Source organism: Cavia porcellus, unplaced genomic scaffold (assembly GCF_034190915.1).
Source record: "Cavia porcellus strain 051 isolate PalLab524CR breed Dunkin Hartley unplaced genomic scaffold, mCavPor4.1 scaffold_24, whole genome shotgun sequence".
NCBI lineage: Eukaryota > Metazoa > Chordata > Mammalia > Rodentia > Caviidae > Cavia > Cavia porcellus.
The window spans coordinates 25,495,840-25,523,822 of NW_026947507.1; the positions used below are offsets into that span (position 1 = coordinate 25,495,840).

General features: G+C 40.7%; 1 protein-coding gene across 2 annotated transcripts; it reads right to left on the reverse strand.

Annotated features, from left to right (window-relative positions):
• Positions 1-278: 278 nt before the first annotated feature.
• On the reverse strand, positions 279-27,960 carry LOC134472685 (igE-binding protein-like). 2 transcript variants are annotated; one of them, XM_063234758.1, is made up of 2 exons: positions 27,848-27,930; positions 279-3,363 (listed from the first exon to the last, which is right to left on the reverse strand). In XM_063234758.1, the coding sequence occupies exon 2, from the start codon at positions 1,288-1,290 to the stop codon at positions 286-288; it is 1,005 nt and encodes a 334-aa protein (XP_063090828.1). In that variant the 5' UTR covers positions 1,291-3,363; positions 27,848-27,930; the 3' UTR covers positions 279-285. The 2 variants fall into 2 exon arrangements, 1 of the variants encoding a protein (XP_063090828.1); XR_010042616.1 differs by lacking the exon at positions 279-3,363 and adding an exon at positions 19,348-25,193 and having other exon boundaries at positions 27,848-27,960.
• Between the last annotated feature and the right edge of the window lie 23 nt (positions 27,961-27,983).

Consider the following 27,983-nt stretch of genomic DNA (forward strand, 5'->3'; position numbering starts at 1 on the left):
GAGAGCAGCCACTCCCGAGTTGGAGAGCGGCCCCCCTATCTCTCTGCATATCCTAATCCAGGCGTTGAGGTCCTTGTTCTTATGAGGAGCTATCGCTGCCTTGCACTCCTTTGTACATTGCTCAAAAATCAGCTGTCTTACCAGCGGTCGAGCCACTCCCGGATCAGAAAATATTTTATCGGCAGCATCTTGCATTCGGGCCACAAAGTCAACAAATGGCTCTGTGGTACCCTGAATTATTTTTGAAAGACACAAGGAGGCTGTTCCGGCACCACTTACCTGCTTTCAGGCGCGGAGCCCTATGGCGTTGATTTGTTCATAGACAGCGCCGGGGAACTGAGTCTGATCATCAGCGTGCCGACCTTCTCCCATAAGCATTTCCTTGTTCCACCCCCGGTTTCCCCGACTGGCGTTTCTCTCAGCCTGCTCCGCAGAGAACTCTGCGTACCAGGCTCGCCAATCCAGGTAACTACCCGAGGGCAGACACGCCTTTGCCAGCTGAATCCAGTCCGCGGGGGTGAGGGGCCCAGAAGACAGGTTCTCCAGCATGGCAATGGTGTAAGGCGCAGTCGGCCCAAAGGTTGTAACTGCATTTTTAAGTTCTCTAATCTGCTTTATCTCAAAAGGCTCCCATGCATCACGTCCCTGGCCCATAGCTACTTGTACAGGAAATATCCCGTAGGGGCCACTATCTATCCCAGGTGGTGGATGTACCTCATGAGACAAACGTCCCCCCTGCCAAAGCCGCCTGTAAAAATACCGACCCGCCAGCGGCGAAGCATAGGACGGCGGCCGTGATTGGGCGGAAAATGGGGGCCCGTGCATCACTTCCTGTTCTGGCGAAGAGGAAGGGAGCTCCCGGGCGGCCGCCTCGTGGCGAGGGATCGCTTCCGGGAACAGCCCCCAAGGTGGGGCGGAAGGCTTCGCCTCCCTCTCGCGCCGGGGAGCGCTCAGGAGCTCTCTACTCCTCCGCAGACCAAGTTGAGCGGAGCGCAATTCACGGCGCAACGCTGGGAAAGAACCCTGCGACTCCTTATCGAGCGACTTAGGCTCCTGACAGCTGGTCTCTTTGGCCTCCTTGCCATTTAACTTTCCCTCGTCCTCGGAGTCAGACGACTCCGAGGCTAGAGCCCCGTCCTTCTCCTTAGCATCTTTGTTCCCCTTGACGGGCCCCTCTCGGGAGCTCCCTGACTGGGCCTGCTCAAATACCCTGCGTACTTTTGTAAGCTCTTGAGAGCTTTCTCCACAACCACCCTCGCTCTTAATGTTACTACCTAGCATGTTTCCCATTTTTTAATATGTTACTCACCGCGTGAGGCCCAAGGAATCCGCCACTTACACGTGAGCCTGAGGGGAGTCTAAAAGCCCTGTAGGTGCGCGCCACCCAGAGCCCAGGCTTATCCCCAACTCACCTGTCTCGCAGCTCTGTACTGGAGCGTTGTCCGCTGTCACGTCTCGGGGGTGATCAGTCCCCGTGCGGGCCACCAAATGTCGATGTCCGCTCCCGGCCAGCAGGAAGGACACACGACAAAGTCTGGCAGTGGACAACCTTTTCTTTTATTTTTCTTCTCCGTACAGCCTGCCCTGGGATCGCTCCCAGCCGAAGCCTCCTTTGGTCCGCTCCCCGCGGCTCCTTCTGGGCTTCTACTTCCGGGCTTCTTCTTCCCCCCCAGGGGTGGCACCAGTATATATACGGATACAGTGTCCAATCATGTTAAAGTGAGCAAGGCAAGCTGATTGGCTAACATCATCAGTTGCCAGGCAGACTATATTGTTGAGCGGGTTGCTTACGCGGTAAGCAGGAAACTAACGTGCTCGATGGGAGGGGTAATCTACCTCAGGCTTTACTCTTTACTACAGGCCTCACGTCCGCCAAGTGAGGCGACCGGGCTCGGGGCTGCGGCTCCCAACAAGTTATTATAAATAATCTGACATGATTTAAAGTATATGAGGGGATGTACATAGGTAATATGCAAACATGGTGCCATTTATATAAAGGACTGGATAATCCATGGATTTTGGTATCTCAGGGGGATCCTGGAACCAATCTCCATGGATAAGAAAGAATGACTGTGTCTATGCCTATATCTATGTTTATATAATTATAACTGTATTAATATGTGTATTCAAAGAAATCACTAGATTTTTAAGAATTGGGCCACAAAAATGTATCTCCAGAAAATTACCTAGACACAATTGAAACCTTTTTTCTTGTTTATGTTTTAAATTTACACATAGTAAAATTTTTTATGCTTAATTCTGTGAACTATAACACATGTATGGAGTCTTGTACGAACCACCATAAATAGGATACAAAACAACTCCAACTCCCAAAGAAGTCCTGTGACCCTTCTGTGGTCAGGCGTCCCAGCCCCTGACCCCTGGAAACTGCGTTTATGTTTTGCCTTTCTGTAGGCTGACTTTTTTAGAATGTCATATAAAGGGATTCACACAATATCTGGCTCCTTTTGCCTGGAGCACTATTTTTGAGACTCCTTCACATTGTTGGGTATCATTTTCATTTGATATACCGTAAGTTGTGACTTAAAACTACCTATATAAAAAAAATCTATATATGAAGTGATAAACAGAAAGTATAAGACACAGTAGTTAGTTCGTTCTGTGGCACAATGTGGTAATTCTTTGTATGACCTCCATATCAGCCTTGTGTCAGATTTTCTGACATTTGTTCCTTTCTGTAAAATGTGTCACTAGAGACTGGGCATGGTGGCACGGAACTGTAATCCCATCATTCAGGAGGCTGAAGCAGGAGGAGCAAGGCCACCCTGGGCTATATAGTGAGTTCAAGGTCAGGCTGCACTCTCAGTAAGACTCTGTCTCAAGAAAAATAAAGCAAACAAAAAGGTATCACATAGAAAAACAGCAGCTAATGGTAGCCTGCTTATGAGTCCTCTGCTCAACACTTTTCAGGGCTTCTCCATTGCTTATTAACTTAAATTTAAATGCCTCCTCCCGGATTCTCTCAGGGCATTTTTTCTATCTCATCTCTACCAACTCCCCCAAGCAACCTACTTTACAGTCAAACAAGGCTATTCATTCATCCCTCACAGACTTCTCCATTCTGAAACTTTGTGACTATTCATTTTTCAAGGACCAGTTCAAATGCCACCATCCACATGTGTAGTCTTTCCCAGTCCTCCCTTTCTTTCCCCGAGGCTATCCCCAGAGCAGATCCAATCCCCAGCTGGCACACAGCACATGTTGTGGTGCCTGTGTTGTAGCATTATTTACGTTTCTCCTTGAGATAAAGGAATCGGTCTTCTTGCCTCTGTTTCCTGGACTCCCTCCCATCTCCCACTGCGCCATGTGCTCCTTTAGGGAAAAGGCGCCTCTGTCTCATCTCTGAAACACAGAACACACAGCATAGCATCTCCAACTACTGTTAAAATGGCACCGAAGGGTTACATTACAAATAAATATCTGGACCTAATAGATGAGAGAGAAAAGAGCAGACATCTGAGACGTGACTGAAAAAGGAAAACCCTAACTGTAGTGTCACTGGAAAAATATTCTGCAACATATTCCTGTTACAGCAGCTACCTTGGTCGCAATTTCAGGGCAAGAATTCCAAAACTGTAAAAAGTTGTCTTAAAACTGCTAGTTTCCTTTTTATTGACTAGGAACCTATATATTTATGACACCTAGTCTCCTCCTAAGTCACATGCAGCATCTTAATGACACAAAACAGTTTTCGTTGCTGGAGTGACTCACAGAAGCTGGTTCATCTGAGCATAGAAAGAGGGGCCATCCTTGTACTTCCTAAAGCACTGCCTAGCGTTTGGCAGAGTATCACACAATGAGTCACCCCCTCACGGATGTGCCTGTGATTGTTCTGTCTCCCCACCTGGTTTATAAATACTCCTCAGGCAGGAATCACATCCCTCGATTTCAGCTTTTTCCTTATGGTGTTCACTGAAACCTTCCCGGTCCAGTCTCTTCCTACCATTTCCTTCCCCCCACCACACACACACACACACACACACACACACACACTTCATAAAAGGGATAAACTGAATTTTAAAACTCTCCTAATGCTAGTACTCTGGGAGGCTAAAAATTAGGATCACAAGTCTGAGTCCTGCTCACACAACTTAGCAAGACTGTGTCTCCAAATAGGAAATAAAAAGGGCAGGATGTAGATCCTTATAAAGACTCTGGGTTCAGTCCCTGTTACCAAAATAAAACAAAAAACAAATAAACAAGACACCATGTATCCTGACTCTTAAGGCATAGCAGCACTTGAAATGCAATCCCAAACACTTGTCCACTTCCCAGGTACATTCAGCCCTGCAAGTGTGGCCCATTCTTCCTTCTCTCCACAGGCTTAAGTTCCTAGTAATTTTTACCTTGACGTTCACGGAAGGACATTTGGTGGTTGTTGCAGGAAACCAACAATATTTAGAGAGACAAGAGGATAAGGCTGTAATTCTAGTTCTGCAGTACACAGACATAGAGCCTTACAGAACTCTCCAGACATTCTCTAGGCTCTGTTGCCCTTTTCTGTAGGCCGACAGGTTGTCTGCAGTGTATTAAATAGCTGTGCCTCCCTTCCAGGCTCCATGTCTTCTGGCTCCAACAGTAGGCCACTCGTACATCCACAACAGGAAGTAGCTGTTCCTGTCCGACCTTGCTCTTCATCTCCATCTGGCTTCCATCTAAATAAGCCAAGCCTGGTACTGGCTCTGAGCTTTCCTTTCCTTTCTTTTAGTCTTTGCTGAATAGAACTGTCTTGCTCTATTCTGATGGCCCTGCAGAGCAATCTTTGGAGCAAACAATAGGATGGAGAGAAAAGTTCTGTTTCTGTCTGTCCTCTTTTTTGTGAATTCCAAGTGAAAAAATCATGACAGGACAAAGCCTCATCTATATTGCAAGCACATATCTCTTAGTAGCTGCAGAATTCAATGTTCTCAGGCTTTCAATCTCTAAGCTGTTAATAGCTAATATAAATTAGTAGATCATGAATTTATATGCAACTACCTCTCTGACCTATCTGGACCCTTACATCAACGACTATTCCCTTTGTATCTGTGGACGCCCGCACCAGCAGTGAATGAGCCTTTTGGGAAGATGCACTGCCCTGAAAGGAGACTCTGGGGAGCTGTGTGGCTGGTTGCCATGCCACACCAAGGAGGGAGAGCCACTCCCTTTCCAATTGTCCTGGGAATTGTGAAGGTTTCCAGTTTTCTAGAGAACCGCAGAGACACAGAGACACAGGCACGTAACCCACCACGTGGCCAGAGGTAATGAAAGGCTCTTTAACCCTATACTGCGTGAATCCTCAATGTCAACCACCCAAGAAATAGGTCCTACTTTTGGATATATCATGGAGTGGTTTGACCTTGGCCACATTACTTACTCTGCCTGGAGTTAGAATCTTCAAATTTAATTTATAAGCCCAACCACAAGTGTACATGATTAGAGTGTTAAAAAGAGATAGATCAATCTCTTTCTGTCTCTCTCCATCTCCCTCCCTTTCTCTCTCTCTTTCTCTCTTAATTTATCCTCATTAGTCACAGGACAAGGTATCATATCTTCAGATCTCAACAGTCTTTTAAAATAAATAAAAGAATGAGCTCTGATGATATATAAAGAAAGCAGTTACCCCAATTTCAGATATGCAAAACATCTCTAAAAGTAACATTTGTTGAGTATTCAGTTACTGTTATTTGAATGCATGTGTCCCTCCAAAATTCCTATGTTGAAACCTGATTCCTAATGTAATAGAACAAGGTAAGCATCCTTATTGTGAAATTCAAAAATGCTTTAAAATCTGAAAGCTTTTGAGTGGCAACATGATGTCACAAGTGGAAAATTCCACATCTAACTTCATGTGATCAGTCATAGTCTAAATGCAGATGTACTAAAAATATTATATAAAATTTCTCTCAGGCTTTGATTGCAAGGTATATAATGACCCATATGCGAATTTCATGTTTAGACTGAGGTCCTCCCTGCAAGGTATCCCACAACGTATAGGCAAATAATATTCCAAAATTTTAAAAAATCCAAAATCCCAAACTCTTCTGTCCCCATGTTGCTAATTAAAGGTACTTAGCTTGTATGAAAGGGTCTGTGGGGAAGGAAAAAGTTATAATCTTCCTGAAAGGGATTAGTGCATTTATAAAAGAAGGTGAAGGGAACACCCTTTTCTCTTTTGCCCCTGTACCTTTTCTGCCAATACATACCACCCCTGGGACAGACCCTCACCAAATGCCAAATCTCCTGATGCCAGAATTGGACTTTCCAGCTTCCAGAGCTATGACAAATAAATTTCTATTATTTATAAGCTACTCAATCTGTATGTATTGTTAGAACAGCCTGAACTGACTGAAACACTTGCTAAGTGCTTTAATACATTCATTTATTTAATCCTATTAGTGGCCTTATTAGGTGTGTGGGTTCTATTATACCCATTTACAGATAAGAAACTTAGCACAGAGAATTTGTTGAGATTCTACAGTTGGCAAGTCTTTCCAATGATTTGGTTCTTAACCACTAAGCTCCAACTGACCAGTGAATGAGTATATGAACATAAGATACCCTCTTGAAGTCAAATCTCCAATAAACAGTGGGTAACTTTAAATATAAATATCTCCTGTGTAATATTTAGAACATCTGAAAAATTATTTGTGGTTTATCTAAAATTTGGATTTGATCAAATGGCCTGTATTTTAATGGCAGCCCTGTGGGAGGTACGACTGAGGTTCGAGCCTTAGCCTATTATATAGAACCTTCTTGTGCCTGCCGTCACATCTGAACTGGTTTCTAAAGTCTAAGTTGTATTGCAGTCTTGGTCCAGGTGCTGGACTTGGTTAACCACCAAAATTTATAAGATAACCACAGTAGGATAACTATGGTTGTAACAATTAATTGTATACTTCAAAATAGCTAGTAAAGAATGTTGAATGTTCCCCATGCAAAGAAATGACCAATGTTTGAAGTGATGGATATGCCAACTACTCCGATCTACTTGTTACGTATTGTAAGCATGCATTGAAATACTATACTATGTCCCATAAAAAAGCACAAATATTATATATGAAATACAATTTTTAAAAATATGCTTAAAGCATGAGCAACAGTGTGTTAGCTTTCGTCTCTCCTATAAACATTTGACCCTGGTTACTTACGAAGAACTATTCAACACAAGGATCTGCAGGTATAACACAGGCCTGAGCTCTGGACAGAGGCCTATGGCAGGTAACAATAGCATAGAGTGCAGAGCCAGGTGAGGGAAGGATCACAAAAGAAGCCAGGAAGGAGAAAAAGCAACTGCACACCCACAATCCTACTGAAAGGCATCCCTCTAATTGACCTAAGGGCCCATCTCATAAACAACAGACCACCTCCATTACTACTATGCTGGGGACCAACTTTCCAACACATGAACCTTTGAGGGGGACAGGAACAATATTCAAACCACAGCAAACAGAAAATGCCTGAATCCTAAGGTAGTACGGTTTTCAGTTCGTGGTAAGAATTCTTTCAACTTCTGTAATACATTCATAAGCAAAATTTGAGTGGAGACCTGAGGAGACATTATGAAAGATTGCAGGATGAAAATTGGGTCATTTACTTTTATACTTGGAATCCACATTTTCCCATAAATGCTTTAAGAAAAACACACAATGTTATTTAAAGACCCCAGGTAGAGTAGTACTAAAGGAGTAAGGACTAAAAAGCAGGATTCTGAAACCTCTATCTCCCTGTATGATCCAAAGCTCCACCCTGAGCTGGGCAGATGATTTTTAAGATTCTGCTCATAGAACATATTTGAATATTTACTCAAAACACACTCAGCTTCCAGGACTACTATAGAAAAATGCAGGAATTTTTAAAAAGTCATCTGTCTTAGAATATTTTAGTAGCTACTCTTTTAACATTAAATGATTCAGAAAGACTGTCTTTATGAAAATAAGGTTTGACATCACACAAGTGAGTCAGCAAAAAGCCATCATCTTTCTCACATTTCCTATTAACTGACAATCTTCGTAGACACAGCTTTCCTCTCCCCTCTTAGGACAAAACATATGATGGGAAGAAGAAAATCATGGTGTTCAAAATCAGGATGGTTTCTCACCCAGACCCCTGGTGATTTGACTCAAGGTCAGATTTACCAATTGACGAGAATTACATTTAGAAACCTGGAGGCAATCCAAGTTCCAGCTCCCTCACTTGATAGCCTGTGCAAGTCACTTAACCTTTCTTTGTCTCATCTTTAAAATGAAAACAGTGATAGTAGGTATCACACAGATTTGTAAGGAATTAATGAGCTAATCTAAATACAGTATTTTATGCACAGAGTCTGGATTTTATTAGTAATCTAAGGATGTTACTCATGTAATTACTATTGCTCAGGTGAACCCAAACAACTTGCTTTTTGGGAGCCCCAATATAGAAAAATATACTTCTGCCCCTAGATCATTTAGACAATTCTACTACATTTTCAGGGTGACCAGGAGAGCTGATAGCTGCTGCTAACTGTATAGCTGGATCTATGATAGGTATATATTTATGTCACAACTACATTTTATTGTTTTTAAGAGTTATCAGTTGGTCTGATGGGATGGACAACTATTCTGAAGATAAAAAAGCAGTATGGTAGCCATTGTTGATTTTCTATTACCTTGTAATGTACCTGAAGTCCTATATAACTTTCACTGCTTTGTTTTGATTGGCATTATTCTGTTTTATTTTGTTTGGTTTTATTCTCTTTAAAATAAGAAAAATGGGGAAAAGTTATCAGTCATATATTCAAATATTTAAAACCTTATTAACTATTGAAGGAAGTGGTGATTTTTAAAAGAAAAGCTATTTCTTCATGAGGCTGTTTGTTAATATATATTTACAAAATAGATTTTTTTGGAAAGGAATTATCATCTCTGTTACCTAACTGAAGACTTGCATTTTCTACACTAGTTAAATGAGACTTAGAATAACATCTTAAGGCAAAGCAATCCTCTGCCTTTAATAACGCTATTTAAAATGCAAATTGCATTGCAGATAAGAAAAATTGAAAATTTTGTAGCTTAAAAATAAATGGAATTCCGGAGTCAATATCATATAAATAGGTGTCCATCTGGCCAACCCTGTTATTGCCAAATTGCATCTTTTGATTGTTTCCTTAGGTTTAAGACGAGTTTAAACAGCTCCCTCTTGTGGCTTAAAAGATCATTGGCAATCTAGAGTTTGGACAGTTTAGTCCTATTCTATTCATTGCATATTAATTTTTTTTAATTATAGTCCATATATTTGCTACAGTTGTGGGGAAAAACAGTTACAGGGTATGAGATGAATATTTTTGCCTCCTGTGTGTTTTTTATGGATGTATCCAGGATTAAAATTGCAAAGAGTGACTTCAAAATGGTGTTTATACTTTCTCTAATTCAGGAATATGTTTTTCTACAAGGAAGGAAGTTTGACCACAGCAACTTATTAAGTGAATAACAGCCTACAACTGACAGGTGGAATTCCAAAGTATTCAAATTCTTATGCCCAATCTATTCATCTGAAAAGCTTCAGATCCAAAAGATGTAAATGAAAAGTCCCCTTTCATTTACCTTTCTGGTAAACTCTGCCATAGTTTCAAAAACTATTTTCAGTTCATAAATATTGTTCCAGCAGTCATTATGTCCAGGTACTATTCTAAACACTGAAGATACAACAGTTAACAAAACAGACTTGGCTCAGAAGTGTGCCTGCAAAGACAAGTATTAAACACAGAGCAACTGTGGTGTGGACAGATGTAGTGATGCTGGTGTTGGATGTGGCAATCAGTGTAAATGAAAATGACCGGGAGGTTTAATGTAGATGACTGTATCTGGCAGGTGGCCTCTCCAAGGTGTGACTGATAAAGAATTTGCAAGATTAAGGGAGAGTGGGAAACTATTTCAAATAGGAAAAACAAAATACACCAAAGTTAAGAATTAGCATGAACTTGATTCCTCTGAGGAACTGAAAGAACACAACCAAGGTGAATATGGCAAGAAAGGATAGGGCATTCTGTTAGCATAAGCCAACTCACGCAGGGCCTGGCAGACCAGATTGTGCTTTGGGCACTACGCTAACTGCACTGTCAACTCATGAAACATGTCAAGTACATTGCTAACATGACACAGTCACACTGCATGTACAGACAAGATTGCAGGACACTAGGAACAAAGATAAGAACATGCCTCAGAAGACAACTGCAGTGTTGAAGCAAGGAGTATTCCTGACTAGAAGCTGGTGGTACCTGAGGACATAGTAGGAGGGAATAAGATTGCATATATTATATTTGAGGGTTACAGAAACAATCTATGATAATGAAATAAAAAGAGGTGTGAGAAAAGAGGTATAAAGATGACTCCCAACAAAACAATGAATAATCTTCAACTTAGTACATTTCACTAAAATAAAAGCCTGACCAAAAAAGCCAATACCAGAAGGCATTCTTCGAGCTCCTAAGGCCTCCTGGGTTTTGTACCAATCTACTTCCCAAAGTCACAAAAAGCACAAGTACCAGGTGATAATGAGAGACAATCAACCTATGAAGAAATCAATATTTATTACACTGAAAATTCAAGGAACTGCTTAGGCTTAGACTTAGGCTTAGGAGCATACGTTCCTAAGCATTATACCCAATGTAACCTAACTGAGCAACCTAGTCCACAGATTAAGAAAATTTTTTTAAAATGCATGTATTTTTCTGTAAAGATAAAAATACTTTGTATGAATATACATTGAAAGATTTATGGCATGTGAAACCATGACAAATGTTACTTTGAATTTCCTGCTTATTTGTATCACAAATTTTTCTGTCACTGGAGTGATATCAAAATAGATTTTCTGGCCCCAAAGAAGAATACATCTTCTGGTTTGTTAAATAAGCACCAGCCTTTTAAATTATGTGAGAGTTAAAATCAGTTTAAATAAGAAAACTAAGTCTTTCAGCTGATGAAAATGCATTCAAATATGGGGGATCATCTGAGGACATTACTGGAGAATTTCCCACAGAAGTGTCTGACAGGAAGGAGGGAGAAAACTTAATTTCCATTTAAACAAGAAACAAATACGAGGAAGTGAACAAAAATGTTAGTGCACTTTAGTGGATTAATTCAGTAATTCCTTATTGAAAGGTAGATGAGAGGACAGTGTTGAAAACAAAATTGTTTTATTTGTTCTGACAGTTCCCACACAGAAGCAAAAATCTTTATCACTTCAGTTTCATAAAGTGGAAAAATTCTCTTTATTAGAGCAGAAAATAAATGTTCTTCCACTCGCTTAAGATGCAGTATTGAGTGACTCATTTTCAGATTTTGGTATATTTTTCTACCTCACATTAGTCTTCAGGAGGGAAAGTAAATCAAGACCAGCAATCCTCAGAGAAGAGAGGAAGACTGCACAAGTCAAACAGAGATTACAGAATCATGACTGCATTCACTTATTTAACACAAACTGGAATCTGTTGTGCAGTAGCTGATTTTAAAGCAGAATCTCAGAAAAGCAGAGCACAAGAGGCTGTAGACAATGTGATGAGCCATGGGAGTGCCCCTTCCACAGAGGGGGACCTGGCAGATCACAGCTCACCACATCACTAGAAGCCTGTCTTACAGTCGTTCTCAGTAGAAAAAAACAACTCAAGATCTCGAGAGTTGGGACGGCAGGCTGTGTCTAATGGCTGGTCCACGGTGACACAAAAGTCAGGCTTCTACCCCTGCAATATGGGAAGGTTCAGGAGGGCTTGCAAGATCGTAGTCTGTGTTGAATCAGCTGAAGTCTTCATCGACGGGGGCTTGCTTGTAATCTCATCTGTGCAGGAGGAGCACTTTATCTCTGCATCCCAGGGTCTTGGTATATTTGGAGTTAAAATGAGTTAAGGTGGGCCAGTAACACTAGCAATATTATTTTATTTTTCATGAGATGAGATACTGAAAGCACAGGCAGAAAGATAACTGTTACTGAACTCCTAGATCAGGTGAGGATAGCGGGGGGAGTCCCTAGAATATCAAGGCTGGCCACTCACCGCAAAAATCAAACAGAAAATGTAAGGGTGAAGTAGGAAAGGAATTTACTATGAATACTCATAGCAGGAAGGATCAAAGGGCCCAAGTGTCCTCAGCCCTGTCTTCAGAGGATACTTGTTAGATTTCAGAATTATTATATAGGACAGCCAAAGTTGGGGTGGGGCAAGAAGTATGCATAGTTCAGCAATCCAGGGCTGGTGGTTCTGGGGTTCTGATGGCTTGGGAGAATCTCTACTGCTTGTAGGGGCAGTTTGGTTCTCATCATAAAACGATTGCTTCTGCTTAGGTGGGCACCTTCTGTTTCGGTCATTAGGTAATTGCTCCTGCTTATCAAGGCAGTTCCATCATTTAGTGATATGCTCACAACATTCCCTGTTTATGGAACCTTGAAAACATCTTAGCTATTCTTATTTTAGTATCTGCAGTCTTGAAGGGGAATGAGAGACAGGTGAGATAAATTTAGGACACTCCCTAAGTGATCAATACACAGAGCTAAGCAGAAACCTGATCAAAGTTCACTGTAGGACAGGAGACAGATACAAAATGAAGGCAGACATGCCAAGCTTTCATCCTGCTCTTAGCTATCCATTGGACATCTGCAGGCCTAAGCGAGGAGTCAGTGCTTTTAAGAAGTCAGGCTCTATGTCCCTGTTACTTAACATAGTGTGAACACAGCAGGAAAGCAGCCGCCTGCAAGTCAAGCAGAGGGCCTTCAGAAGAAACTGTTGACAGCTTGATCTTAGACTTCTAGCCCCAGAAACGTAAGAAATAAACTTCTGTTGTTTTAGCTCCAGTCTGTAGTAATTTGTTGTGGCAGCCTTGGTAGACTAACACACATCCTCCTGTGGGAGTTTCATTTATTGTATAAATTAATAAGAATCTGTGTATAGAGTCTTACTTTTAATTTCTACATTGTGCTCTATGGCATGATCATTTTAACACATTTTTCTGAGATTACTCTGATCTCAGATTACCATTGCATTCTGTATATTTTCACTATCATTGCTTAGGAATATATGAAAGCTTAGGAACAGAAAACTTGCTTTCTTGCAATGGTTTCCCTGTAAATCTCCACTCCTTATTTCAGTAGTGTTAACATGGCAACCATACCTATCCTAATACTTAGAAAAGGCATACCAGCCACAGTCCTACAGAATAAGTAAGGTGAATAGGTGGACTATTCTCTTCTTACCTTTGAAATAGTATATGAGGAAGCTAGGTGAGCTGAAAAGAAAACATATTTACACCATCACTCTATTTTTTAAAACAGAAACAATTAAATACTTATTAGACTTTTATTATAGTCTGAACCCTGCTAAATATTTCAGAAATACCAAAGAAACATAAAATGACCCTTGCCTCAAGAAATGTTCATCTGGAAAGACAACAATAACTCCTGTAAAGCAGTTGTTTAGAAACAATTAAGTGACAAACTCTAAAATGCTAATCATAGGTCTACCCTGACTGAGCAGATTGATCCCCAGACATCAAGAGGTAGCTCATTTATTCAACAGGGAACTCAGGAGGAAAGCGTGTCCAGGTCTTTCCATGCTTTCCTGGCACTGAGATGACACCTATTAAAGTAAGTGACATCATCAGTGAGCATAGAGGCACCAATCATTGCTCCAGCATTATCTTGGCTTTTCTACAGATGTCTGTGTCAGGCTTTGCAGTGACTTTATTAGTAGCACTGAATATAGAGGACAAAAGCAGTATATTTGAAATGACATTCCCAATAAAGAAAAACACAAACCCTGAACAGTAGCAAAAATTAAACAGTTTCTTAACCTTGTTTCTGGATCTTCCAGGATGAGATCAATAATATGTTTAAAAGCCAGACATTAGGAGAACAAACATGCAGTCCAGGAAGAAAATTGTAAAAAGAGGTAGATGCAAGAGCCCCAGAGAGACTTCCTGAAAGTTAACAGATTTCATGACACTTCTTTTATTGGGAGCTGGCATTTACAGGACATATAAAGTGTGCTATGCACTGCTTTTAGTAGGTTACAAATTAATTCAGAACACCCAAGAGAGTCGTGTAACTACAACTATCCCCATTCCAAAAATAAAACTTGGAAACAGGTGAAAAAGCAACTTGTCCAAGGTTGCTACCAGTGGCTAAAGTGGTAGAACTGGGGTCTGACCCGAAGCCCCTTGGCTCTAGAATCTGCACACTAAATATTACCGCATGACAAACACCCACTTGTTCCTTGGCATTCTCTTTCCTTTAGACACCCACAAGGAAATCTCTTTTCAAACCAAATTCCCAAAGAGAACAATTGCTAGGGGGCATTAACTCAAGCTGGAACCCTTAGTATACAAGCATCTTTCAAGTTTATCTTTTCCAGCACAATTTCAAAACAGTTCCAAGTCCCAAATTGTATGGTTAACGTTCCCTAACAACTTGATTTGTAAGTCATCTTTCCTAGAGGTTCTTTTAGCACTGCAATATTAGATTAAAAGGACAGAAAAATCTGGAATAGGGGTACTAGGCAGAATATACAAACCCTAGCAAGGCTCTAAAGAAGAGACTGACATGTATCTATGGTGATCAGAGAGAAAATAATAAGACACAGAAGAAAGAAGAGAGAGAACAATAACAAAACAGATATCCTTGAATTATTTTCTGATTGGCCATGGGACCAGCTATAAACCTGATTTTTATATCACTCCAAGTCCCCAAGCAGAAACGGAAAACAAGTCTTCTTATCTTCTCCAGCCTTCAAAATGCATCTTTCCCTCCCCAAGACAATACTGAATGCTTAAATGTGGGTTCATAATTTTACATGCAACTATTTGTGAGCACCTGTCTCAAGCAGATTTCAGGTGAATTTAATATAAATGGTAAAACCTCAAGGGCTTGCAAGCTAGCAGTATAACATGAACAAGAGTTGTCAGAGCAATCCGTGGCAGATACAGTGAGGTGACTTTCTGAAAGCACACCGTGTAGCAAAAGAGCTTGTGTTCACACAGAATATCATGGCAACTGACAACTGCCCTCCAATAGAAACATTTTTTTTAAAAATCTAATATAAATTTGAAAAAAAATCAGAACTCTGACAATTCAGTAAATGGAAGTACCTGCAGCTAGCTTGGGCTGGGAGCCCACAAAGCAAAAGCAGTTTTGCCAGGGAGGATGAGATCAGTCTTTCACCTGGTGATGGAAGAGGAAGAAAAGTAAATCATGAGCATCAAAACCATCCACATCGATGCAGCAGTCAAGACAGTTGGAGAGCAGTGAACTGCACACTACATAGCAATGCCTCTCCCCTTCTCTGTGAGGAGCGGATCAGACTTCCATGACCTCTGCAGTAGTCAAGTAACATCTACTCCCTACAATCCAAAAACTTTCCCTCTAGTTTACATGAGAAAATTAGTATACAAGTAACCAGACCATAAGACCATGTGTGTATTAAGGGACCTACTGGTAATGAGAATAATATGTACTACAAAATATTAGCGAAGGAAACTATTCTTTCCACCATGGATTATTGGAGATGACTTTATGAGGAGGAAGTGGGGATTTGAATTTGAAATTTAGGATCTCTATAATAGTAATAATAATACACTATTGTACACACTCGTTCTTAATCCCTACAATAACCTTATGAAGTAGTATTACTATCTGCAGTTACAAATAATAACATTAAACCCTAGCAATACTAAGCAAATTGTCCATGATGATATTGTCTAGATCCCTAAGGGAACTTTCCAGAATGGAAGGTAGAAAATAAGCCAGAGACACACAGAAAAGAAAGGTGAATGATGGTCCACTAGTATAAACTAATGTGACATTCCATTTTTGAATCAAGGAAATAATTTCTTTAAGAGGTAGATACAGCAGTAGGGACTCAGTTATCTCCAGATCTAAGAACTATTCAAGAAAAGCATGTTTGACAAATACTTCTCAAATTGGCATTCTCGCTCTAGTATTAATCCCATGATGTTTCTCTTAAGCCCAGGTCTTTATTTTGGCAGCAGGATTTCACCTGACAACTTCCATGTGAGAAGGAATTCTATCTGCACAGTTCTGTCATAGATGTTTGCACAGCTTTCCTTTGCTACAACCTAGATAAATATCAGTCAACAATCTCCATCAGGAAGAACTGCTTTAATTTTTCAGTGTGTTGGGTGGGGAAGGGAAGGGAGGAGAGAGATGAGAGAGGAAGAACAAACAATATCAGGGAATAAAATAGTGCCATGATCTGGAAGGGAGACCTGTTAAAATGGAAGAAAAATTATTTCATCTGTTCAGAAAAACTTAATCACTTATGAGTGGGTTCTTAGGAGACATGATATAAACTACCAGTTAGTCAAAGGATAGCCTTTTGTTTAAAAGAAAAGTGTATATTGCTTATTGCTATGTTTGCTTAATAAAGTCCTTATACAATGATAAGGGTTGATGATTTTCCTTCAAAGTAACATTTCTTCATTCTCCTATGTGACCATTTCTTACCCTGGAACTAAAGTCTAGCCTCATGCTTAAGTTTCTTTTCTCATTGCTGAGACAAAATACTCTATGCCCAAAGTTAAGGTAGGGAAGGATTATTTAGCTCACAGTTTGTGGAGCTTTCAGTTTATAATCATATGGCTCCAAGGTAGGGTTACTGGCAGAGGAGAAGAGTTCATGGCAGGCAGACTAGTAAAGCAACAAGAGACCTTAATAGGATCTGCCCCTTTTATATTGTATGTAGGCTGCTTGGATTAGGGGCAGTGCCAAACCTATCAGTGGATTGATTTAGTAATCACACACTCTTAATCCCAGCATCACACACTTCAGACCCACCCAGCTCTGACAAAGCTCCACCTATGACTGCATGAGGCTTTCAGGGGACATCTAGAGACAAAGCATAACACTTTATGTGCTTTTAATCCTCCCACATAATTAAAAACATCACTAAAACCTGAGTGTGGAATCTTGCCCCCATCCATTTGGCTAGACCCTTGGGCCATTGTGCTTTTTTTCGTAAATTAAATGAACCATAAAACTATGAGTGCAACAATTAATAGCTGAAGAAAGAATGAGTTAGAACTTGAAAACTTTAAGGGTCCATGTTGTTATTGGGTCTGGTTGCCATTTTAACGTCTGTAGAGGTTCCCATAACTTCTGTGAACGAAGGACCAGGGGAAATTCTGAAAGCATCAAACATACAGCTGATATTTTCCATGTGCTTTTCACCACTTCTCTAAGTACAAGTGGCCTCAAAATTTTTTACTGTTTTCCAGCTTTTTTTTAACATAGTAAGTTAAAATCATGTTTTTGGCCCCTAAACAAAAAGAATCCAATGATTCAAGCTTTTAAAAGTAGATGAAATGTCACTCTAGGAGATGCAGAGTGATGCACTGGTAAATCCTTCACTAAAAACTTGTGTTCAGTTTTGTTTCACATAGAAATTCTATACTTTTCTTCTTGTAGTAGCTATTATCATCCTGCAGGCATGGTGGGAAGCACTGCTACAGATGGAAATAAAGACATGTGACTACCATTCGGCCTGTCAGACTGGATTATGGTAAGTCTCCAGTTGACAGGCAGCAAAATAATGGTAACACAAAACTGTAAGTAGATTAGACATCCATAAATTGTGTATCTTGAATATAAGCCATTTCTGTGAATTTCTGAGATAAAAACAAAATGGATAAATTAGAGCTTATCGTTCAGGTCTCATTTTTATGTTGTTTCCCATAAGAAACATTCTCTAGGTTTCCAGAAAATTCTCTGGTATTCTTTAAACGGCTGTTGTAAATGTACCTGAGCTACAGGTACTGGCTTATTAAACTGTTATAAATAGGTATGGCCTAATGAAAGCTGCAGAGATAAAATTGTGTGCCAGGAAAGTACAACTGCAGAATTATTGTTTTATTTTTTCCTAGAAACTGCAATGGAGCCCTCCCGTGGCTAATTTAATCCAGCAAATTCTTCCTGGTCTAAGTAGAAAACATAGAAGCAGCAGCTTTACTGCAGCTGTAGCCATGACAATGTGGTTTGTGTCAAAGAGCCCTGGGAATAAACAATCCTATGACATACACACATTTCTGAAGAAAGAGAAAATAATGCCTACGGATGGAAGAAACAGAATTTGCCTCTTTTGCAGACAGCATCTAAAGTCATTTTCATAAATTTTGTGGTGGTATTTTACCAAAGAGAAAGGCATAGGATTTAGGAACTATGTTCGAAATAGGAAAATAGATTCATCTAATAAAAAGGAAAACTGCCTAGTTCTGTGATTCTAATTTCCCAAAATATTAAATGAAAAAAAGACTCTTCTATTTAATTTATTTGGCAGGTCTCTGTTTATCTAAGATACTGCTCAAAACTAAGAAAGAACAGAAAAAAATACTATTTTAAACTTGACTTACTGAATTTCATATCATGTCTGGTGAGGAGCATTTGAGGATCTGTACAAACATCTGTCAATCTTGGCCCAGTTTCTAATGATGTTTTCTCATGTTAGCTCAAAGCTCCCATAGACTACTGTGATGATGTCCTGGCTCATCCCTGCCTGTGACTCCCTCTCCCCATACACAGACACCAGTGCAAATGCCATCCCCTCTCCCATGCTGATGTAACCTTTCAAAAGATGCATGAACTGGATAATTTTTAAATTGGCTTCTCCTTCCTCAAGAAAGAGCTCCAGATGGTCTGCGTGTAATGAAATGCTAAAATTCTAGGCAGGGTAGTGCACAGTAGCTAAATAATTTTAGGGCCACTTAGAACTCACAGTGACCTATCTGCAGTGCCTCATACAAGAGTGACTCTCAGTGAATACTTGTTAAATGATGGCTAGGTGAATGGATGAAAATATGCTGATCAGTTTTAGATATTCACTTGATTTTTAAGTAATATAGTAAGTCATTAATGGTCCTTGTGACGTTTTGTTCAAAATCAAACTGCCTTCCTTACAAACAATTTGCCAATATGTATCAGGGTACTTAAAATTTCTTTCTACTTTGGGTTCAAATAACCCTCTGAGAGCCCAAATTAAGCTAACATTCTAAAATACTTTTAAAGCTTAATACATAAAAATGTTGTTCACCGTTATTTATAGCAAATGAACAATTGTGAAAATTTATCATGAAGAGTTAGGTACATTATCAAAACATCTGGCCAATGGTATATTTATGTAGTCACTAAAATATTGATGAAGAATTTAGCAATTTAACAAATTAACAAATTAACAATTTAACAAAGCTTTATTTTAAATACCAAATATAAATTCTCATGCATAGTACTATCTCAATTATGTAAAAAATATACAAGAACGTGTAGAAAACACATATTTGTATTCAACCAAATAATAGGTAAGGTTGCTTCAAGGTGGTAATTAATTTTGTTCTCATTTTACTGTACTATTCTAAAATTAATACATAATATTGTATTCAGAAATTTTTTTGTTTGAGACAGAGTTTCACTATGAAGTTCAGACTGGTGTTGAACTCACATTATAACCCAGGCTAGCCTTGAACTCCCCGCAATCCTCCTGCCTCAGCCTCCCAAGTGCTGGGATTACAAGCATGCGCCACCATGCCTGGCTATATTCAGAAATTTTAAAAACTTGGAGGGGTGAGTAATCTTGCCAAGAAATATTACTCAGCAGTAATTTCTAGTTGGATCCTTCTAGCGAAACTGCTCCCCAAGCTCCCATCTCCTGTTCCTTGGCAGTTTTCCCAGCTCTTGATCTTGGCTGCTGCTTTTGATGTTCGCTCTGTCATCAACTAGTAAACTCCTTGTATTAACTGAGCATGGTCCCCAACGTATACTCCTTTGTCTTTTGTTATTTCCCAGAAATAATATTCTGTATTCGCTTGGATTTTAGAACAGGCTACCTCTGTTGTATTTGAAGAGTTAAATGATTATAGCAGTTCTTTGGGGAAGACTGATCAGGAACTGTGGGTCTAAAAGCTTGGGATGTGATAGAGACATATAATTCTTATATCTCATTTATGTGATTAATAGGAATATTAACTATGCTGCCTTTATTGTTCTCTTCAGTACACTCTATAATTTCCTAGGACACAGCAACAGTAACATCTCAGTATTTCCAATGCCTAATGTGCAGCACCACTGGGATGACTCTCCCTGAACAAAGAGAAGTTATCTCTAACTTGGATAAACTTGGCCCTATCTCCATTTACTGATTTGCACAGAGCTGGCTAAACCATCTCCTTTTCCCTTCAATTGGCTTTAAGCAATGTAAATAGGGCTGGCTGAGGTGCTGATGTGTAACCTGTGAGGTTAGGTGACAGTCGCTGTTTCCCCACACCATGACTCCCAAAAACATGGGTGAGTCAGGTGGGATGAAGAGCCATGGCTCCAGGGATGTCAGCTGGGTTAAAGCCTTGAGATAAGAGGCCATGACTTCCAGGGCAGAAAGCTTTACATATCAAAACTGAAGCACTATCCCCAAAACATCAGAAGCTACCTCAATTGTGTTGTGCAGATTCATCTTCCTGCATATTCTTCTCTCTGCATATTGCAGAGATGCTTTCAAGCCTCCTACCTACCCCAGTACATAGCACTTACATTTTTCCTGCCATTCTCAGTCACTCATCCTTAAATCACTCCCTTCTTCATGAATTAACAAAGTCTGGGTTGGGCCCTGGGTCAAGGCCTCTGTTCTGACGAACCTTCATCCTGGTTGGATTTAGGAACCCCTTGGCTCCCCATAACTATAAATATGTCTTAGTGTCTTTATTCTCACCGTGGGTTGCACTGGAAGTGATAGATTAAACTTATTGGAATTCCAATAACTTTTCCATGGGTTTACAAATATAAACTTCCTGGACTGTGATGAGGTCTAGAAAGGGTTCTCTGTACCTAATAATTTTGACATATAATTGATGCTTAAATTGGCTCTACTCTTTTTCCAGTGTAAATATGAAGACTGAGAAACATCTGGAATCTTGCAAATGCATGTTTGGGTCATCCAGCTAGTGCTAACCAAAGGCACATAGATCCAGGACTGCCAATCTGGATTAAGTGTGATGGGTAGAATAGTTGGGTCACCGTTGCATGATTCTTTAGGGTCAAGTTGACCCAGATAGATCAAATTATGGTGTCAAAGGTTAATGGTACAGCTCATTTGCAGCTTCTCTTTATAGTAGCCAGCTGGGATCAGCTACCCTTGAAACTTCTGTTGACTTTTAATCTGGAAATTTATACAAAGGTTCACCCTTTCAAACACTTACTTTAACACAGTCACCTATATGCCATAATTCAGCCCCCTACTGTCAAAGGCCCCTAGAAAGAGTTATCTTTTACAGGATAGGTTGAAAATCTTGAGTGCCCTTGCAGGGGTCTGGGCCTTCTGAAAGCTGGTATTAACCTCCAGGGAGGGGCAACAGCTTTTGCTACACTGTCACCCAAAGGTCCACATGTTCAGAAGTGGTGCTTTAGGAAGGTGATTGGATTGTGGGGACACTGTACTTATCAAGGAATTAATCCACTGAGGAGTTCATATGTTGTTAGGAGGTGAGCTTTGTGAGCCACTGGGATTGTGACGTAGACTGTACATATTTTTCTCTGGCCCCTTCTCTTTACTTCCTGACTGCCCTGACATAAGCAGTTTTTCTCTGCCATATACTTTTGCATGCTGTTTCTGCCATGGAGCAGGCCAGTCATGGACTGAAACTTCCAAAACCCATGTGCCAAATTAAACTTCATCTTCTCTAAGTTATAAGGATCAGGAATTTGTCCCAGAGACAGGAAAATGACTAATACAACCTTTCTCACAGGGACTTACCTATTTCTGATTGCTAAGATGAATGGTTTCTACCATTGAGAGAGCCTTATGAATTGAACTGTGTAACCCTGTAATTCCTCGTACCTGTACTGCCACACATGGTCATCTTGCCCTGAAATGATTTCAGTGCTGACAGCTAGCTACTCTAAGACCTGAACTCCTAAGTAGTACCTTGTCCTGTCTTTTGTCAGTTCTCACAGAAAATATGAAGGAAGTGCTTAGTAACAAGATATATATGACATCTATGATCTTCCAAGCATATAAAAGATTGGAAAGAAGTATTTTTATAGTCAAGATTTAAAAAGGAAAGGATTTAATGTGACACATAATTTATAGGACACCCAAAGAGTTAGATGCAAGAGTATAGAAGATCTGTCCACACATCAGAGACTCAAAGGATCCAGCTGAGGGCCTGGATCCCATAATAACATCCTGCACAAGTCCAGCTGAAGACCTAGATGTTAGGGTCTGTGCCTAGATTCCCAATCCCCCAAAAGGGTGCACAGCAAAGGCCCAAACGAATGAGACAATGGCATAATTTTTAGGGCTGCAGGAGGACTAAATTCCTCAGCAGAGTTCAGTTGGCCGGCCAACTGATCCTGGGCAGCCTGCAATTAATTAGAACAAGCAAGGAGTTGAGTGGACAGTAGAGGAAACCTGAGCAAGATCTTGGGACGAGTACTAGGACCCCTCAGAGCAACAGACAATGCTAATTAAGAAAAACTATCCAGAAAGTCTCTAAGTGGCTTCAGCTGTGGCCTATCTTGCCCCCTGAGGTGTCTCCTCATTCTCAGTTCAATCATGCCTGGGCCATACGACAGCCCTGCACATGTACTCAGCCTCAATGATCTCCAAAACCTAGAGACCATGACAATGTTCTTCATGAGTCCAGCTGGAGGCCCAGAACCCATGACAATGTCTCATGCAAGTCTGTATCAGGATCTGCACTGGGAAGGCCCAAAGGTCAGTGGTGGAAACTAGAAAGTCTGTACCAGTGGGATGAAGGATCTGTGCCAGCAGGCTGAGGAATGTGCACCGGAGTCAGGACGTGATGCTCAAAATTGGAACCAGAGCTCCCCTGAATAGAACCGCAGCCACCCTCAGCAACGGCAAGGACCAAGCTTTTCCAGTGGTGAGAACAGTCAAGTTCGTATCAGCAAAGCCAGCATAACAAGCTTCTCTAGGAGAATCAACAGTGTACCATCTTCCTCCATAGTTCTCTTTTTATGCTGTTGGCAACATCCTCAGGTGGGCCTTCACACCCAGAACCATGCTGATTCAGTTCAACTGAGTGTTACAAGTTGACTACCAGTTGTCAGTCCACCACACGCCTTTAAAATTTTCTATCTTTGACCAGAGATTAAAGTTAGACGAATATTATAATCAGTAACTCCTTAAAAAACACATAGAAATTCTTGCTTCCATTTCCTACATATTATAAATATATATTTCATTAACATCTCATCATCTACGGAGTAAGTCCAGTAACTTTTAAATCTAAATAACCCAGTATTTCAGAAAACACAGCAGGAAATCAACAGTGGCTACCATAATGTCTCTTGTTTTCTTTGAAATAGTTGTTCATACCTTGGACTATTACTTAGAGCAGCAAAGTTTTAATTTTGAACTACAAAGTATTCATAATGAGTATAAATTTTCACATTTCAATTGCCACCTCGTATGACTCAACTAGAAAAGCCAGTAATAATAAACTCTTTAGTTAGCAGAGCATATTATAAACACTGACTTGCCCTCAATCCTTAACCTTACAAAAACAAAGGTAAAAGAAAGCTTAAATGGCGGGGTGTAGAGGGTCACTTATGTCCACAAAAAGAAAACAAGAGAAGAGGTAATGTAAAACTGGCCACAAAAATTTAGGAGCTAACCTATATATGTTGATTTGTATTCTCCCAAAGGCATATGGAGCGTTAACTTACTGAGAAAGAGGGTCTGTGCAGATGTGACCAAGATGAGGCAGTACCAGAGCAGAATGGGCTCTAACTTAATACTGGTTCCTGTACGAAGAAAGGAAATTTGGACAGAGACAATCCATGAGAACAACATGTAATGAAAAAGGCACTGACTGGAGTGATGCACCTATAAGCAAAGGGATGCTGACGACTACCATCTAAAATGGAAGCATGAAGCAGATTTTCTCTTGAGCTTCCTTAAGGAAGTAATCTTCTGACCTCTGGTTTCAGATTTCTAGCCTCCTAACTATGTGGAATATATTCCCGTTGTTTTAAGTCACTCTATTTGTGATAATTCGACGTGGCAGCTCTAGGAAGTAAAACACAGTACAGGATAAATACATGGTCCAGTGAGAACCAGACCAGCGGACAAAGAAGGCTGCAACCCAAGTCTTTTCAGAGGTGACAATTCAAAGTAAGCTAACATCACAGAACCTCACTCGGGAATGGAAGCACCCCTGCCCCCACAATATACACAAGGTCTGAGGTTAATGAGACGCTAAAAACCCAGAATCAGTAAGCGTTCTAGGTTTCCTCCTCTCACAAAATCTCCCCTTTGTAACCAGGGAGCTGCAGAATTATTTCTTTTTGGAGATACTGAGGTAGGAGGACTACAGAGTCAGAGACAGCAGACACAGTTGAAGGTGAAGACACCATACTAGAACAGTGGTTTAAGTGAAAGTCTGTGTGATAGTTAATTTTACATGTCAGTTTGACTAGATCACAGACTGTCCAAATATCTGGCTAAAAATTCCAATTCATTGAAAGTGTGAATGAAAGGTGGTAGAAGGGATGATTGTTAGGCTTTTTGTTTTTTGGTTTGTTTTTGTTTTTGTTTTGGTTCCAGGAATCGAACTCACAATCTTCTGCTTGTCAGGCAGTTACTACACTTCTTGAGTTGGGTTATGTAGTAGTCAAGGGTTGCAAGGAGAACAATTACATACAAGATACAGAATTTATAATACTTTATGATGGTCACCCAGAATTAAATACATGAAAGTGCAGGAAATCTGTCCACAGCACTAAAGACCTAGAAAATATAGCTGAGAGCCAGGATCCCATAGCAATGTCTTGCCTGAGTCCAGCTGAAAACCTAGAGCCTGTAACAATGCCTCTCATGAGTCCAGCTAGAGGTCTAGAGCCCACGACAATGATTCATTCAAGTCTGTTTTACAGATCTGCTCTGAGAAGGTCCAAAAGTCAGTGGCGGAAGCTAGAAAGCCTGTGCCAGCAGGGTAAAGGATCTGCGCTAGCAGATTGAGGCTTCTGCACTAGAGCCAAGAAGTGATGCTCAAACTAAGAACCAGGGCTCCCCTGAGGAGTTCATACGTCACCCTTTCGTAAGTCACCCTCAGTGACAATGAGGTCCTCAGCTTCTCCAACGATGAGAACGGCCAAATACATTTCAGGAAGCCAGCATGACACACCTCTGGAGATTAAACAGCACACATCTTCCCCTTGAAAACCAGAAAGTGATGCTCCAGGTAAGGACCAGACCTCCCCCAAAGGGAACCGCAGCCATTCTCAGCAACAAGGTCCTGAGCTCCTCCGATGATAATAGCCAAGTTCATATCAGGGGAGCCAGCATGACAAGCTTCTTAGGAGAACCAATGACTCCAAAACAACACCACTTAGGAGAAACTACAATGCCTCTCTTTCTTGCCATGTTTTCTTTTTATGCTGGCAACAGCCCTCGGTGGGCCATTCACGCTGTGTACCATGTTGATGAGTTAAGCAGAATTTAAGCTGAGCATCAGTTACCAATCCACAACAGGTTACCCATGTTTTCCTGCCCCAAGTCCAAGTTCTCAGACCTACAAGGGTCACACAGGAAATAGTACCATCAACTCTCCATCAGCAACCTGGCTTGCGAATCACAGCACGGCTTCCCTGGGTCTCCAGCTTGCACACAACAGTTTGTGGGACTTCTCAGCCCCATCTCATGTCAACTAATGATGGACAGATAATTAGGTAGGACGATAAACATGTTATTGTTCTGTTGGTTCTGTATAAGACTCTGGACTACAGTTTACTGAAATTCTTAAAATTCCCAGCCTCCTTTCTCCATTGGGTTCCAAGAAAATGGTATTTTCTAAAGCAAGATTACCCTCTGGAAGCAAACATCTAGGTCCTTACCCCATTATCATTCACCCCATTATCTACAGTTGACAGGCTGTGCCTAAGTCCCCAATGCAGTTTTGAGATGATCACTTTTACGTATGAATTAAGAGCAAGGATGGCCACCCAAGTTGAGGAAGGCCTGTAGCATAATGGACAGAGACAAGATAAAAATAATCAACCAGGGGCTGGGGATTTAGCTCAGCGGCATAAGTGCCTGCCTCGAAAGCAGGCAGTCGTGAGTTCGATCCCTGATACCGATAAAAACGAAAAAGACAAAAAAAAAAAAAAAAAAAAAAAAAAAAGAAAAAAGAAAAAAAAATAATCAACCAGCCAGCCAAACAGCCAACCAAAAAAGACTCAGAAGAATTAAAATCAATGCAATTATGTAGAAAGCGTTTAAAAACCATATAATGTAGGTCTTTGGACATAAAACAAGCTGCATTTCTGGGGGCAAAACACAGTACTATAAAAACAAAATGATCACATATAATGGAAGTATAATAAAAGCAATAAAATAATTTGATAGTGCCACCTAAGTTGAAAACGTCACACAGAAAGTAGAATAAAAAGATGAAGAGAAAAAAATAGAATAGATAAGCAAAAAATTGTCAAAAAGTTTAACATATGAAGAATTTCTGAAAAAGAAGAAACTTAATGAGGGATGGGGCAGAAGAAATTATCAAATATATAATACTAGAAAACTTCCCAGAATTAAAGAACATATATATCAAGACTGAAAACAGCTAACCAAGTGTGAGTTCAATAAAAAAAAAAAAAAGACCCACGATCAAGGTACGTGTTTTTTTTTTTTTGTTTTATAAGACTGGGAATGAAGAAACGACCCTAAAATTTCCTGAGGGGCAAAAAAAAAAAAAAAAAAAAAAAAAAAAAAAAAACCAGAAACAAAAGTAGGTGACATATAAAGAAATTAGCCACTGATAAGGACAAAGTAAAATTCATGATGGCATAGGGTTTCTCAATAATACTGGAAACTAAAATACTGCAGGGGTCAGTAATGTTCTAAAAGCGGCTCTAAACCCAGAATCCACTGCTTAGCCAGAAGAAAGTTTCAGACCTGCAAGATTTGGGCGGTGGGGGAAGAGTACCTGCACCTGGAGAGGGAAGGTACTGTCACATCAGAGAAAATGCTCTTGCAAATGCATGCCTCCTGGGATTCCAGTTATTCCATGGAAGGCTCCTTTGCTGTCATTAACTAGACTCTATCAGAGGTGTTGGGACTCACAGGGGGGCCACTCAGCAGACCCACTGTCAAGCAAGCAAGCTCTGCTGTAGAGCTGCTGGTGGACTCTGAAGGGAAACAGGTGCAGGGATTCCAAGCACTAAGGAGAGGGTTTGGCCTTAAATCAGTTTCACTCTGGTGCCAAATTTCAGTGGAATTCAAAATGACACAGGCTGGATTTTATTCACAGGTGTTCACTCTTTCCTCTATTGAGTTGTCTCAATTTTTGTTTCAAACAGCTACATTGCTTAAAACAATGTTAAAATAATAAAAATAAAAGAGCTGGTGCAGTATCTCAGTGCGAAGGGGCACTACTGGAGGATATGTCCCACAAAATGACAAAAAGAGAATATAAAAGGAGGGAAAAGTAAACAGAGGCAGAATCAGTCTCAAGAATGAGGCACAGGACCTTGCCAGGATGGCTGCGATGCAGCAGTGCCTCTGAAACTTCCATGTGCATAGGAATCACCGGGACATCTAATTAAAAATGCAGGTTCTGATTGATAAATGTGGGTAGAGCCTAAGCCTCCGCCTTAACAAATCCCGCCACGGACTGGTGTTGCAGGTTCAGGGACTGCACTGCAGGGAAACGGTGGGAGTCATTTCTGGGAGATCCCGGGATGAACCAGTAACAAAAGTACGGTAGGGAGGGAAGATGATAAATTTCTGGCCGAAGTTACGGCAGCAGTATACGTTCAACTTTGGCAACAGAAAACGCCTGAGAAGGAAGGCCGAACCATCTTAGCTCACCCAAATCTGTCTCCTGGGGTCTCTGCTGTGTCTCCGAGCAGCTGTGCCAGCGCACCAAAGCGCAGACTCGCGGAACACACGCCCCCTCCCGCTGGAGTAGGCGTGGCCTCGAGGGCGGGCTAGGGCGGAGCTTTTC

What these genes read in the sequence shown, in the direction of transcription:
- LOC134472685 (XM_063234758.1), bottom strand. Translation starts at nt 1,290, where the DNA reads ATGGGAAACATGCTAGGTAGTAACATTAAGAGCGAGGGTGGTTGTGGA.